This window comes from Dendrobium catenatum, unplaced genomic scaffold (assembly GCF_001605985.2).
Source record: "Dendrobium catenatum unplaced genomic scaffold, ASM160598v2 fragScaff_scaffold_625, whole genome shotgun sequence".
Taxonomy (NCBI): Eukaryota; Viridiplantae; Streptophyta; class Magnoliopsida; order Asparagales; family Orchidaceae; genus Dendrobium; species Dendrobium catenatum.
Window position 1 is genome coordinate 16,967 of NW_021319087.1, and position 12,437 is coordinate 29,403.

The window sequence follows — 12,437 nt, forward strand, 5'->3', positions numbered from 1 at the left end:
TGTCCTATCCCTCAGGACTCAGCTCCGGCTGAAACTGAAAGGCAACTTAACTAGCTCAGTGCTCCTAAAAAGAAGCCATAGAAAAGAAACTTGATGGAGAGTAAAGAGTGAAAGCAATAAATCAGAAAAATTAAACACTGCGGTGGAAACTTCATAGCCATTTTCCAAGCAATTTCCATTCGCCTGCACCATTAAGATCCATTTATAATCTCCACCTATAAAACAATCATTCAGTATCTCCATGCAGACCGAACCCAGCTCACTCGACCCGTTTCTTTTCATCAAATAAGACGGGACATGAACCTCTTCGTTGCCTACAATTCAATTCTTGTAACTTTCACCACCGTTTATTTCTTCTTCTTCTTTCTCCATCACTTTCTTAAATCCAAATCTCCATTTATGAACACAATCCCCTTCATAATCATTACCAAGTTCAATACACTCTCAACAAGCTTATTTCCTTCGAAAAAGGATGAAGACGGAGCAGACGAGAGCAGAAGAAGTTTCATTACAGCAAGTGATGCTTTGGTGGTGATGAGGAGGCTTGGATTGTGGAGAGGAGATGAATACTGCGAGGATGCCGGAGTTTTTGAAGGAGCTTATAGGTTGCTGGAGGAGAAGGAGGCGAGCTTGGAGGAGTTGGAGGAAGCTTTTGCTGTGTTTGATGAGGATGGTGATGGAGTTATAAGTGCTAATGAGCTTAGAATTGTGTTGAAGAGATTGGGGTTTAGAGAAGGGATTGGATTGGAGGAGTGTAGAGGAATGATTCGCAACTTTGACTTGGATGGAGATGGAAGGATTGGATTCAAGGAGTTCAAAAGCTTACTTGAACAAGCTTCTTAATTTATTAATGATGAAGTATATAAATGCTATACATATTTCGGCAGAAAGTATGCGTATGTTTATGGTGAAAACCTACTGTCTTTTTTTTTTTTTGAAGCGTTTGAAGTGTGTAACCAAATTAATCTGTGAAGTTACCGCTATGAATATGGATAATTGTGAATGTAGAGCAGGCATTTATGTTATTTGAAAGCTAATTACAAGCTGATTCAGTAAATATAAAAAATTCAGCTGCAGTGTCTCATCAAACAAAGCCTGTGTTTGTAAAGTTGATGATTCATATATCATCAAAAATTAAGCAGGATCAATCGTGAATCTCAAGGAAAAATTAAGTTGAAAACTTTCAAATTAAAATCTGGGATCATTCGAACTCCGATTTCAGCAAAATTATAGTCAAAATGAGCATCTCGAGAAGACGAATCCAACGACACCAAATTCAACCCAAACCAAGCCCGAATGAGTCCAAATTGAAGACCCGAAGTGCATTTGAAAGGTTCAAACCATAAATTGGATGACTAAACGATTTCCAAATGTGACGGATCAACGAAACAAATTCAACGAGTCTAACATTGCTGCATGTCGATATCATTAAGATACTTAAATACTCGATAAACAGTATACTATCAAGGGAGTTGATATCGGCCGTCTGTTCAAAACACTCCCAACTTGCCCTTAATTTTCTCCATATTTACTAGCCATGTAATTCGAAAAAAATTATAAATAGCCCATCATTCTTCACATGAGGGTGGAGGAAGAAAGGAGGGACCGGATGAAAGCGAGAGAGGGAAAGAAGAGAAGCGAGGAAGAGAAATTTGAGATCTCTTTTGCCACCAAGCTGCTTCTCAACAACTGTCCGACCATCGACTTTCGTCTGACCACCAACTGTTGTAAGACTTACCACAGGCCACCGATTGTGGCCAGATTTTCACCCGGCCAACAACTGACGTTAGATTTACGTCCGGCTACCGACTGTTGGTGGACTTTCGCCTGACCACCAACTGTGGCCAGAATTACGCTCAGCCACTAACTAATGCTGAATTTATGCCTAGTTACCAATTGATGATGGATTTACGCCCAACCACCAATTATTGTCGGTCTTCCGCTTGACCTCCAAGTGTCGTCGGACTTATGCCTGCCACCATTTATTGTAGTATTTCCTCTCCATCGCCATCGCCATCGCCAGCCAGCGGTCTTTTCAACCTTTCTCGCCCACCGACTACGGTTCATCTAACCCCCGTCACTAACTATGATCTTTTTGACCTCTTTCTCCCAACGTCTACGGTCATTGCTATTACTGTCACCCGACTATGATCTTTCCGATCTCTGACGCCCACCAACTACGTTCCTTTCGACCACCGTCACCCGTCACCCGACTACGATTTCTGACTTCTGTCACTCGCCGACTTTGGTCTATCTGACCATCATCTCTCGACTACGGTCTCCTTGGCTGTTGTCACACTACTACTATCCTTCCGACCACCATCACCTAATTATGGTCTTTCCGACCTTCGCCTCTCGCAAACTATGACCCTTCCAACCATCACATGACTATGATCTTTTCGACCATCGTCCTCCGACTTTGGTACTTTCAACCGACATGACTCGCCGACTATGGTCCTGCCGACCAAACGAACATGTCAACACTTTTTCTTTCAATTCCCACCATGTAATGCACAATATTTTATGTATATTTTCTATATCGAGCCAAGACCTTCCCCCAAAGAAAGGGTCTCATTTGTAATCAACTGCAAACAATTGTGAATTCATTTAAATTGGGCAAGACCCTGCAATTTCTCCCCTTTTTAGGGGTTTCCACATAAAAAACTCTAGTGTCTTTTACGAATACTGTACCCGTGCTCTTTTATCTGTATGCGTGTTGAATCTTCATATAAAATTAAGACGCTAAATTTTATATTTCTCTACCACCGCAAATATTCCAGAACACAACAATGATCAACGTTAATCAATGTATAAGATCATTATACACCGTCCACACCAATACGAGTGCCAAGACTTATTGTTGACTTCTTAGTCAATAGTCACCCCTTTTTAAAGGAGTTTAACCCTAAACAAACAAGCAAATATTATGGTAGACAATTGTTTACTAAGTCTCAAGTCTCCCATCTTTAAAGGAGTTCAACCAAACAAGCAATATCTTATAGAGTTACAGACGCAATATGAATCTGATAGACCATTCCAATGCCATGTAATAATGATGTAAAGAAAAAGTTTATATAAACCCTTTCTGCTGCGATTAATCATTCTAATAATAATTATTTAAGAAATTATTCATTCAACGTTGTTTATTCAGTAGAAGATAATCTAAAACTTGTTGCAAAAAATAAGCTAAGATCGAGATGCGAGAAGAAACGAGCAGCTGCTCGAAGGTTTCATTTTAGGAAGTTTATTTCCACTGCATGAAAAAACGATAAATCCCACACCGCAATGGAAAGACGTTTCTTTTGAAAAAATTTTGGTGACGTATAAAAAGATTTCCGTTGCCGGGACTCGAACCCGGGTCTCTCGGGTGAGAGCCGAGTATCCAAAGCCGAGTATCCTAACCAACTAGACTACAACGGATTTGCTTCTAAGATTTACTTTTTGTATTTAAATACTTTTTATTGGTGCTGTGTAAGTCGATAAGGTGGCTAAGTCTTATAAATTATTTATATCAAAATTAAAAGCCAGAATTGTACAGCTCAAATCACTCGTGCTAGCTCAAGTCAGATTGGGTGGCTAAATGAGTTCATTCACATGAGTTAATCTTATATTTATTAAGTAGAAAAAGAAAGACAATTATATGATAAAAATGCATAGATATAAAAATAAAATATGGTATTTCAAAGATTTTTTTATGATAATTTATGTGAATAAGATATATACAAAGTCAACAATAATAATAAATTGAGAGCTCATTTGATACATGCAAATACATATCAAAATAAGGGTGCCAAGTTAGATTCATAGTTAGATTCAAATTTGACCAAAAAATAATCAAATACGAATATAATCAATATGAAACTTTTCAGCGAAAAATCTCAACCCATGCCTAACCCGAAAAGATAAAAAATATATATTTAAATATGACAAATTAGCATCTATACAACCCAACACTACAGGAAAAACAGTGAAAACCGGCGGTTTGAACCGGTGGTTTAGAAGCCGTCGGTATTACCGACGGCTAAACCGGCGGTTACGCCGTCGGACGATAACGACGGCTTAATCGACGGCTTAGCTACGATAAACCGTCGGTAATACCGACGGTGTCTGAACCGCCGGTAAACCGCCGGATATAGACGCGAACCGTCGGTTTTCCGGCGGTTTTAGTCGACGGTGATAAGTGATTTTTTACCGGCGGTTTAAACCGCCGGAAAACCGCCGGTAAAAGCCCTAATACGAGCCCCCTCGCTCCGCTCATTTCATTTTCCCTGTTTCCTTCTCTCTCTCGGCCGCTCGCTCATATCGCTCCTCCGCTCGTCCGATCAGCCCCCGACGAAGGAACTCCGGCCTCCGACCCCATTCCGACCGCCGCCGACCCCTGTCCGACCGCCGCCATCCCCAGTCCGACCGCCGCCGACCCCTTTACTCCGACGCCCGACCGCCGACCGTTTCCGACCCCAAACAAACCGATTTCTCTTTTAAGGTTAATTTTAATGGTTTTTCTTTGATTATTTGTTGATATTATCTTGTTAGTTAATGTTTTATACTTTAAAAATGTGGGAGAGAGTTATGGTGCATATGTGAAAAGTTTAGTTAATGTTTTATACAACCTGTAAATGCTTTCAAATGGAATTTTAAGTTAATCTAAAGCCAATTTAGGCTTCATTTGGGACGGTTTTCTTACTTCTTCTTAAAATAACTTTTTAGTACAATCGTTCCAAACGAAGCCTTAATTTGATGAATAATAAAACTGCAAAGCTTCGACCTGTAAATGAATTTAGTGAAAAGTTTATGGATGATAGCAAGTGATGGTTGGTTGCGAGAGCAGAGTTAACTTATGGTGTATTTAAAAATGGGTGAAGTAACGGATGACATTTGAATGCATAAAAATGAATTTAGAATTCGTAAAAATTTTATTGGGCATTCCTTTTTGGATAATAGCCTCATCACAAAAGCATTACCTCTGATTTAAAAAAAAAAATGTTAATACAAGTACAATTGTTGTACAAAAGCTGATAATGTGTTCAGTTGTAAGCTTATGTTTGGGATGACTTTCTCATTGCTTCTTAAAATAATTTGATGGTAGTTTATTGTATTTAATTTTTTTATTAATTAGTTGATTTTGTGGAAATTAGTCAGTAAGCATTATGAATTCTCATAAATAAACCAGATATTGTATCTGATTCATGTGTTTTATTAGTGATTTGATGATGATAAAATTTGTATGATGTTTCTTTGATAAAATTTGGGTTTTTTGTAAAAGTGATATTAATTTAACTAGTATTGATGATTTTGATCAAATTATTCATTGCAACTTCTCTATTTTTAATATTTATAATATTGGTATATAGTTTATTTAGTTGCACAAGACTTGGTAGATTGCCTCTTTGGCAATGGCTTGTTGACCTTGAGAATTCTTATAAGGAACATTGGTTTATTAGAGGTGACTTTTAAAGCATAAAAATCTATTTCGATGTATAACAGATTGTTTATGCCTCCAACATGTAGGGTACGTTTACTTCAACGTGCAAATGACTATCCAAGAAGAAAGATATTGGATGTATAATAGATTGTTACCGGGTCGAAAAGGATTGACAGTTGAATTTATACAGGGAGTTGAAACTTTCATTCAAGTTGCATCTCAACTGCCTCATTCGCGAGCAATACTTGCGCCCTATCTCTGCCAATCTCGATCTCCTTGCAATTTTCGAGGGAGCTTTCGACGAGCACGACCTCACAAATCTCATTTTCATGATCATCTACCACATTAATCTTGTAGGAGCCGGTGGAATCTGTTACACCTTCGTTATGATGTTCAACCTTATTTGTAGTAAAATGCGTGCACTCGACCTTAACTTTAGCACCTGCCATCATAAACACCATATATCTATAATGCTCAATTACTCATTACTCGATCAATTGATATGTCTTTTAGTTGATTACATATATGTGAGTACCTGAGACGTATTCGGTGATGTTAGTTTCAAAGCCAACACGGCAAGTATCGCAATAGACACGGCCTTGAACGGAGAAGGTGTCACTGGAGGAGACTAAGGCAATAGAAGAAATGAGGCAGAGGGTGCCGATGAGTTCGAACTTTGTCATCGCCATGATCGACTTTTCTGCCTTTCTTCTTTCTCTTTATTTTGATTGATTTACCTTCCCGACCCCTTCTTAGATGGAGAAAGGGCATGGATTCTGGTTTATAAAAAGGGGGATTTGTTAGGTCTGTGTGGTTGTCTTTGGTTTCTATTTTTGGAGAAAGAGAGCTGGAAAATTGAGAGGTGAGGGATGGACACTTGACCGAGTTTATTGCTATTTTTCTTCCTAATTTAGAAAGCTTGAGTGGTGCTCACAATTTGAGCTTCTATGAAGCGATATTTTGGTTAATTTTGAGCTATAATTCTCAATTTAGTTTAAATTTCAGGGTTCCTAATTATAGCCATATTGTCATTGTTGAAATGGAATTAACTGTTCTTTGATTATTTGTAGATATATACAAAAAAAGCTTATTTAAATGATCATAAAATGATGAAATTTTAATTACAACTCTAATTCGTTGGCTACCATTGCTACTCACGACCGTTCGTACTCGCCATCATTCACCAACAGCCACGCCAACCAGCTGTCACCCATAGCCTTCCACCACCACAGGCAATTACTAAACACTATCAATATTCCGCTTTACACTACATTTATTTTAAAACAAGCCAAACAATAAAAATTGCTTTCAAATAAATTACATTCCCTTTATAATTTATTTTATTATGCATTAAGGTTCGGGTTGACCCGTTTAGAGCCGGGCCAACTCGGGTTCAACCCAAACCCGACCCATCAACCCGAATTGACACCCTACTTTTAAGGATCTGAGATGTTGACATGGACACTTGGTGTTGAGATGGGTTTTTGTTGAATTGAACTTTTTAATGATGTCTGTCTGTTATACAGGAACTCAATTTTGGCAGGCAAAATTTATGTATTTTATAACGAATTTTATGTTTGCCAATAAACCGAGCTTCGATCAACAAAAATCTGAAGCTAGCTTCCATACAAAATTTAACTGGTAACTGCTTTTTAAATACATGTATTTGAACTCCTAGGCTTAAGGACGATTATTTTTCGCAGTTGAAAAATAAGAAAAAATAAATGCTCAATCAAATCAGGCTTTAGATTTAGCACACCATTCTAGAGAAAATTTAAACATTTTATTATTATTATTATATTATGGAGCTTGCCCATCTTCAAATACGAAGTTGGATCCGCTCCTGGTGTTATTTACTTGACTTTCTCTTGTATTTTGTGTATGAGAGAATAAAAGCAAAGAGTAAGGGAGAGAGAAGAGAAATATGTACTTATTTCTCATTATTTTCATAATGATTTCCTGTTATGATGTGACTCCCTTGTTTTTTCCCAATTTCGAGTTTTTTCACGATAAATTCTTATGTTCTTTTTTCTGCTGCATTTTTTTTTTAATTTCATCACGTGCTTTAACTTTCATCCCCAACATATATACTCTATATATTGTTCGCAAATTCTTTCATTTTATAGGAATATCTTTTTATCTTATAAGGACAAATGTCTTTTAAAGTAAACTTGTAAATTAGTGTTTTTTGTGAGTATTTGAATCTCAATAATATATGTAATTTAGTATCTCAATGAAGTTGCTCAAATATAGAAGTATAAGTTAGCCGAATTTTTTCGGGAGTTAACTCAAGCTCAACTCAATAGAAAGTTTGCGAGCATTGCTCAATAAAACCAACTCTGGTTGCAAAAAAAATAGTATTTCATGACAAAAATTTCTGAAAAGCAATAAAAAATATATATAGTTGGCGAAACAAAAATATGATTGCAATCTAAAATACAAAACAATTAAAAAAATTGTCTGTAAAACAAAGCAATGAGAATTCAATATTTTATAAAGGGTTCTTTCACTACATAAAATTGCAAAAATTGTCTTTTAGTCGAATTAAATAAATAGTTTTTTTTTTTTTTCAATTTGCTTTAAATATCTTTCTAATGAAGAACATTGCGCAGCTTAGCCCAATAGGGTTAGTAAACGTCCTAATAATAATAGCTGGAATGCACTGAATTGAATTTTATAACTTCAAAACTAATGTACTAAGTAATAAATAATTTACCTATGCTCTATAAAAGACGAAAATAATATAAATATGCTGCATTCGAAAATCACTATGTCTTTAGTTTATAAAGAAGACTTTTTTGTAAATTAATATTTACACAAAATAATTATTTTGTGGTGAAGCAGCTTTTCTAATTTTGTTAATAGCTAACTTTTTGGAAATTTGTGTGAACTTGTTCGAAGAGAACAAGTAATAATAAGTTTTTGCATGTAAACTAAACGACGTCGAAAGCATCACAAAAGAAAACGAGCGAGAATTAATACTTTGCAATAAAATATTTATAATGCAAGGAAAAAATTAAATTACTATATTTTAATAATTTCAGAGATTATATTTATGTATTTGAATATTCGAACATGCCAACGGTCTCAAGATCATTATATCTTGTGATGAGGAAGATTAAAAGTGCACTAACGGAAGAGCGAAGTTTAATGATCAAGGATTAAGGATCACTCGACACTCAGCGGATATATAGTACTGATCTCTCAGATCTATAGTGGTCACACTTGATCAATAATAGTTTATGTGTTAATTGTCTAGCCCTATTTTTAATTTTTAATTGCTACATATTTTTTATAATATTTGATGGACTAGTAATTAGGGTTGTCAAAATCGGGTTATGAGTTGGGTATGGGACCAACCCGGAACTGACCAGACACTAGTTGACCCAATTCGAACCCGACCCAACCCATGGACCAATTTGATTCAAAACGCTCGAGTGCAACTGCGGCCAATGGCTCGGCGTGGTATGTAGGTGACAACTATCGCTGTTAGGGAGAGACTACGTGAGGCGAGAACAACATCCGCAGACAACACTGTGCAGGTAAGGGCGGGTGAGCGGACTTATGTGCGACGTGCTGCTGTGCAGACGGAGTCAAGATCGGATGTTAGGGCCTCACGGTGAGGCTACTGTGGGCGCGAGTCACATGAGTGACTGAGCGAGCACGACGAGGTGAGCAACTGAGCGGGATGGTGCAAGTTTTCGGGTCAACCCATGTTGAGTTCAGGTTTCCGAGTCAACCCGAACCAAACTTGATTTTATAAACAAGTCAGAAAATGGAATCCGAACTCGCCCAGTTTGGTAAACAGGTTAACCTGAACCTGAAAATTTTTTGTTCGGGTCTTGGTAAGATTTTGTTGGGATCTTGGAAGATGTTGTTGAGAGAGAGAGAGGGAGGGAGAGAGAGAGACAACAATTGGGGAGGAAAATACCTCAAGCTTCAATAATTTTTCCCAACTCTTACATCAACCCAAGGCCGCTATTTATAGAGCATTACCAAGGTGTGATAACATGCATGAGCAAAAAAACCTAAACCTAAAACAACTCATAACAATCTCCACCTTGATTTAGTTTTACAAAAAACCAAAGAACCACTCCTCATAAGAATTCGAACTTATTGCAATCCAACCGATCGCCCTGGACACCCGTGCGCGCTCCTACCTGCGACTTCGCACAATCCACCTGTCCAATCCCAAGTTCGCGATCATCTTGCCTCAATGAGGTTCTTGATGCTTCAACATGCTCCTATAATTCTCCACCTTGATCGAATCCAAGATCAAGAGTCTCTCTCTCCACCTCTGCAGATGCCTTCCGGACTCCATCTGAATCTTGACCGTAAGAACTTCAACAAGATCTTGTCACAAACTGTTCATCCACGGCCTCATTCATTCTTCCACTTTCAAGATCACCCAAAGCATCTCTAACCAGCAAACAAAACAAGCAAATTCTGCTTCGATTTCATGTAGCCTTCTTGCCATCTATTATCTTAATTGCTGCTTTCTTGAATCTCTTGTTCCACGTTAGGCTTCTCAACCCGCTCCAGGCCCGACTCCATGCCAACCGCCCGCTCAGCACAAGGCTCCCGTTGTCTCTACTCCAGGCGAGGCCCAAGAGTGCTCCACATGCGGTCCTACCCGCGATCAAACCCTTCGTCCCGCTAGTCCCGATCGCGCCAGCCCATGCGTCTGCCTCCAGCCGACTCTACTTCGCCTCTCACCGTGCCTCCGGTATCCGAACTCAGGTAAACGTCCGGCCGACTTGCTCCGGTCTGTCGGCTCGATCAGCCTTGCACACAAAATCTCCACCGTGCCCGTCAGCTCTTTCTTGACAAAACAACACCTCCGTCCAAGATCATGAAGCCGCACCATATGCGCGTCCAACCACTCCAGGCAAGCGTCCGAACCGTTTCAGGCCGATTCAAACTCCCGGTTATGGCTTCCGTCTGATTCGCCTGCTGTGCCGATCGCGGAACCTCCGCGTTCGTCAGCTTCTGTGCGTTGCCGGCAACTTGAACACCTCAAGAACACATTCCTCCATCTCCCTAGCTCTGATACCATTTGTTGGGATCTTGGAAGATGTTCTTGAGAGAGAGAGAGAGGGAGGGAGAGAGAGAGACAACAATTGGGGAGGAAAATACCTCAAGCTTCATTAATTTTCCCCAACTCTTACATCAACCCAAGGCCTCTATTTATAGAGCATTACCAAGGTGTGATAACATGCATGAGCAAAAAAGCCTAAAACTAAAACAACTCATAACAGATTTCGAGCTGGATTAATTTTTGACACCCCTATTAATGATATATAATCCTTAGAATCTCTCTTTCTCACTCTTTAACACTCTTTCTTTTTCTATCTATTGTTACGTCGTGAGCCTATTAATTCATAAAAGTAAAGTCTGAGAATCACCGGCGAACATATTTGGATCCAACGGTAATAATCTAAAATTTTATATTGTTTCTTGTTGCAGGCTAGAATTTACAAGACGATAGAGTTAGGATTTTTCATCTCAGCATTGTACGGATATCCAGCACACAAACAAAAAAGATATAAAACACAAGGATTTTTATGTGTAAAGCCCTGGAAAAGGAAAAACCGCGGGGCCACACCCAGTTGAAAAAATTTCACTAATGTTTGCTTGAGTTACAAGAGGCTGACTCGTCCATAAAATTTAGGACAATCAGATTACAATAATCAACTCATGGGTTAAAATTCAGTTGCACATGGATATCAGAATGCTGGTATCAGAAAACTTGTGTCTGTTGTTTGTCGGAGAGAGTTCTAATGTTACTTGGAGGTCGGATGGAACTCCGACGTCACTTAAAAGTTTGGCGGAACTCCGGCGTCACTTGAAAGTCGAGCGGAACTGCAACGTCACTTGAAAGTCGGGCATTAACTCCGGCGTTACTTGGAAGTCAGGCGGAACTCCGACGTCACTTAAAAGTCGGGCGGAATTCTGACGTCACTTGAAAGTCGGGTAGAACTCTGGCGTCACTTGAAAGTCGGGTGGAACTTCGGCGATAGTCGAGGAAGAGCTTCTTCCCTCTTTCTCTTCTGTTCTTCTTACTTGGGTCCCCTCTTAAGAGAAATGAGATGTTATTTATAGTTTTTTGAGATTATCATGACCCGTAAATCAGAGGAGGATCAAGGGAAAATTGTGAGTGATTTGGATGGACTGTCGACATTAAATCTCTTGATTGTGGGCCGTTTGTCAGATATTTAAATGACTTAATGATATCGGAATTCGGCAATCTTGCTCGTTGTATTCGTATCGTCAAGCCGCTCGATTTGACTATAAACATGTCATGTTTGGAAACCGTTTGTTAATTCAAATTGTGGTTTGAATCTTCCAATAGTGCTTCGAGTCTTTGATTTGGACCTATTTGTGCTCAGATTGAGTTGAATTTAGTGTCGATGGGTTCGTATTTCTGAGATGTTCAATTCGACTATAAGTTTGATGAAATCGGAGTTCAGATGGTCCCAAATTTAATTTTTTGAAACTTCCAACCTGATTTTCCTCAAGATTCGTGCTTGATCAAGATAATTTTTTGATGATATATCATTTCTATTTTAAGTATTTATTGAGTGAGATTATAGTTTCGTTGCAAGACAAATAATGATAGCACAATAAAAAAAATTATACAAAATAAGAACTCAAGAAAATTTTGAGATGATCTGTAATTAAAATTTAAAATTTTTAGTGTATAAAATTATATTTTACTTAAACTGATTCGATTATTTACTAAATGTTATAATATTAAAATAGCTTTTCTTGAAGTAGTAATTAAGGAGATGGAAAGCTTCTCGAAGAGGTCGCCTGTCAAAGATTAAGAATTTAAGATTCAGAAAAGGATCTTCATGCTTGTTCGAGCTACTGCGCTCTTCATCGTTCTTCTGAAGAGAATTTTCACATACACACTGTCAACTCTCTATGGCTCAGCATGCTCACTGGTTGAGCTCTTAGTTAGTTTCTTCCATTATGGCTAAAACGGCTGCCTTCATATTTATGTTATAGATGA

At 38.4% G+C, this 12,437-nt stretch overlaps 2 protein-coding genes and 1 non-coding gene across 3 annotated transcripts; 1 reads left to right on the plus strand and 2 right to left on the minus strand.

Annotated features, from left to right (window-relative positions):
- The first annotated feature begins 297 nt into the window (after positions 1-297).
- On the plus strand, positions 298-843 carry LOC110108849 (calmodulin-like protein 7). The gene has a single exon (XM_020839681.1). It carries the CDS (start codon positions 298-300, stop codon positions 841-843), a length of 546 nt encoding a protein of 181 aa, XP_020695340.1.
- Positions 844-3,333: 2,490 nt separating this feature from the next.
- Positions 3,334-3,420, minus strand: TRNAQ-UUG. The gene is given in 2 exon segments: positions 3,334-3,368; positions 3,383-3,420. It is a non-coding gene; the product is annotated as a tRNA-Gln (tRNA).
- Positions 3,421-5,625: 2,205 nt separating this feature from the next.
- LOC110108848 (pollen-specific protein C13-like) lies at positions 5,626-6,105 on the minus strand. The gene is made up of 2 exons (XM_020839680.2): positions 5,958-6,105; positions 5,626-5,864 (listed from the first exon to the last, which is right to left on the minus strand). Exons 1-2 carry the CDS (start codon positions 6,103-6,105, stop codon positions 5,626-5,628), a joined length of 387 nt encoding a protein of 128 aa, XP_020695339.2.
- Positions 6,106-12,437: the final 6,332 nt, after the last annotated feature.

Excerpts from the sequence above, each read along its gene's own strand:
- LOC110108848 (XM_020839680.2), bottom strand. The coding sequence starts at position 6,105 with ATGACAAAGTTCGAACTCATCGGCACCCTCTGCCTCATTTCTTCTATT. Across the intron at positions 5,865-5,957 it reads CATCACCGAATACGTCTCAG|GTGCTAAAGTTAAGGTCGAG; the intron begins GTACTCACATAT and ends TTATGATGGCAG.
- LOC110108849 (XM_020839681.1), top strand. The coding sequence starts at position 298 with ATGAACCTCTTCGTTGCCTACAATTCAATTCTTGTAACTTTCACCACC.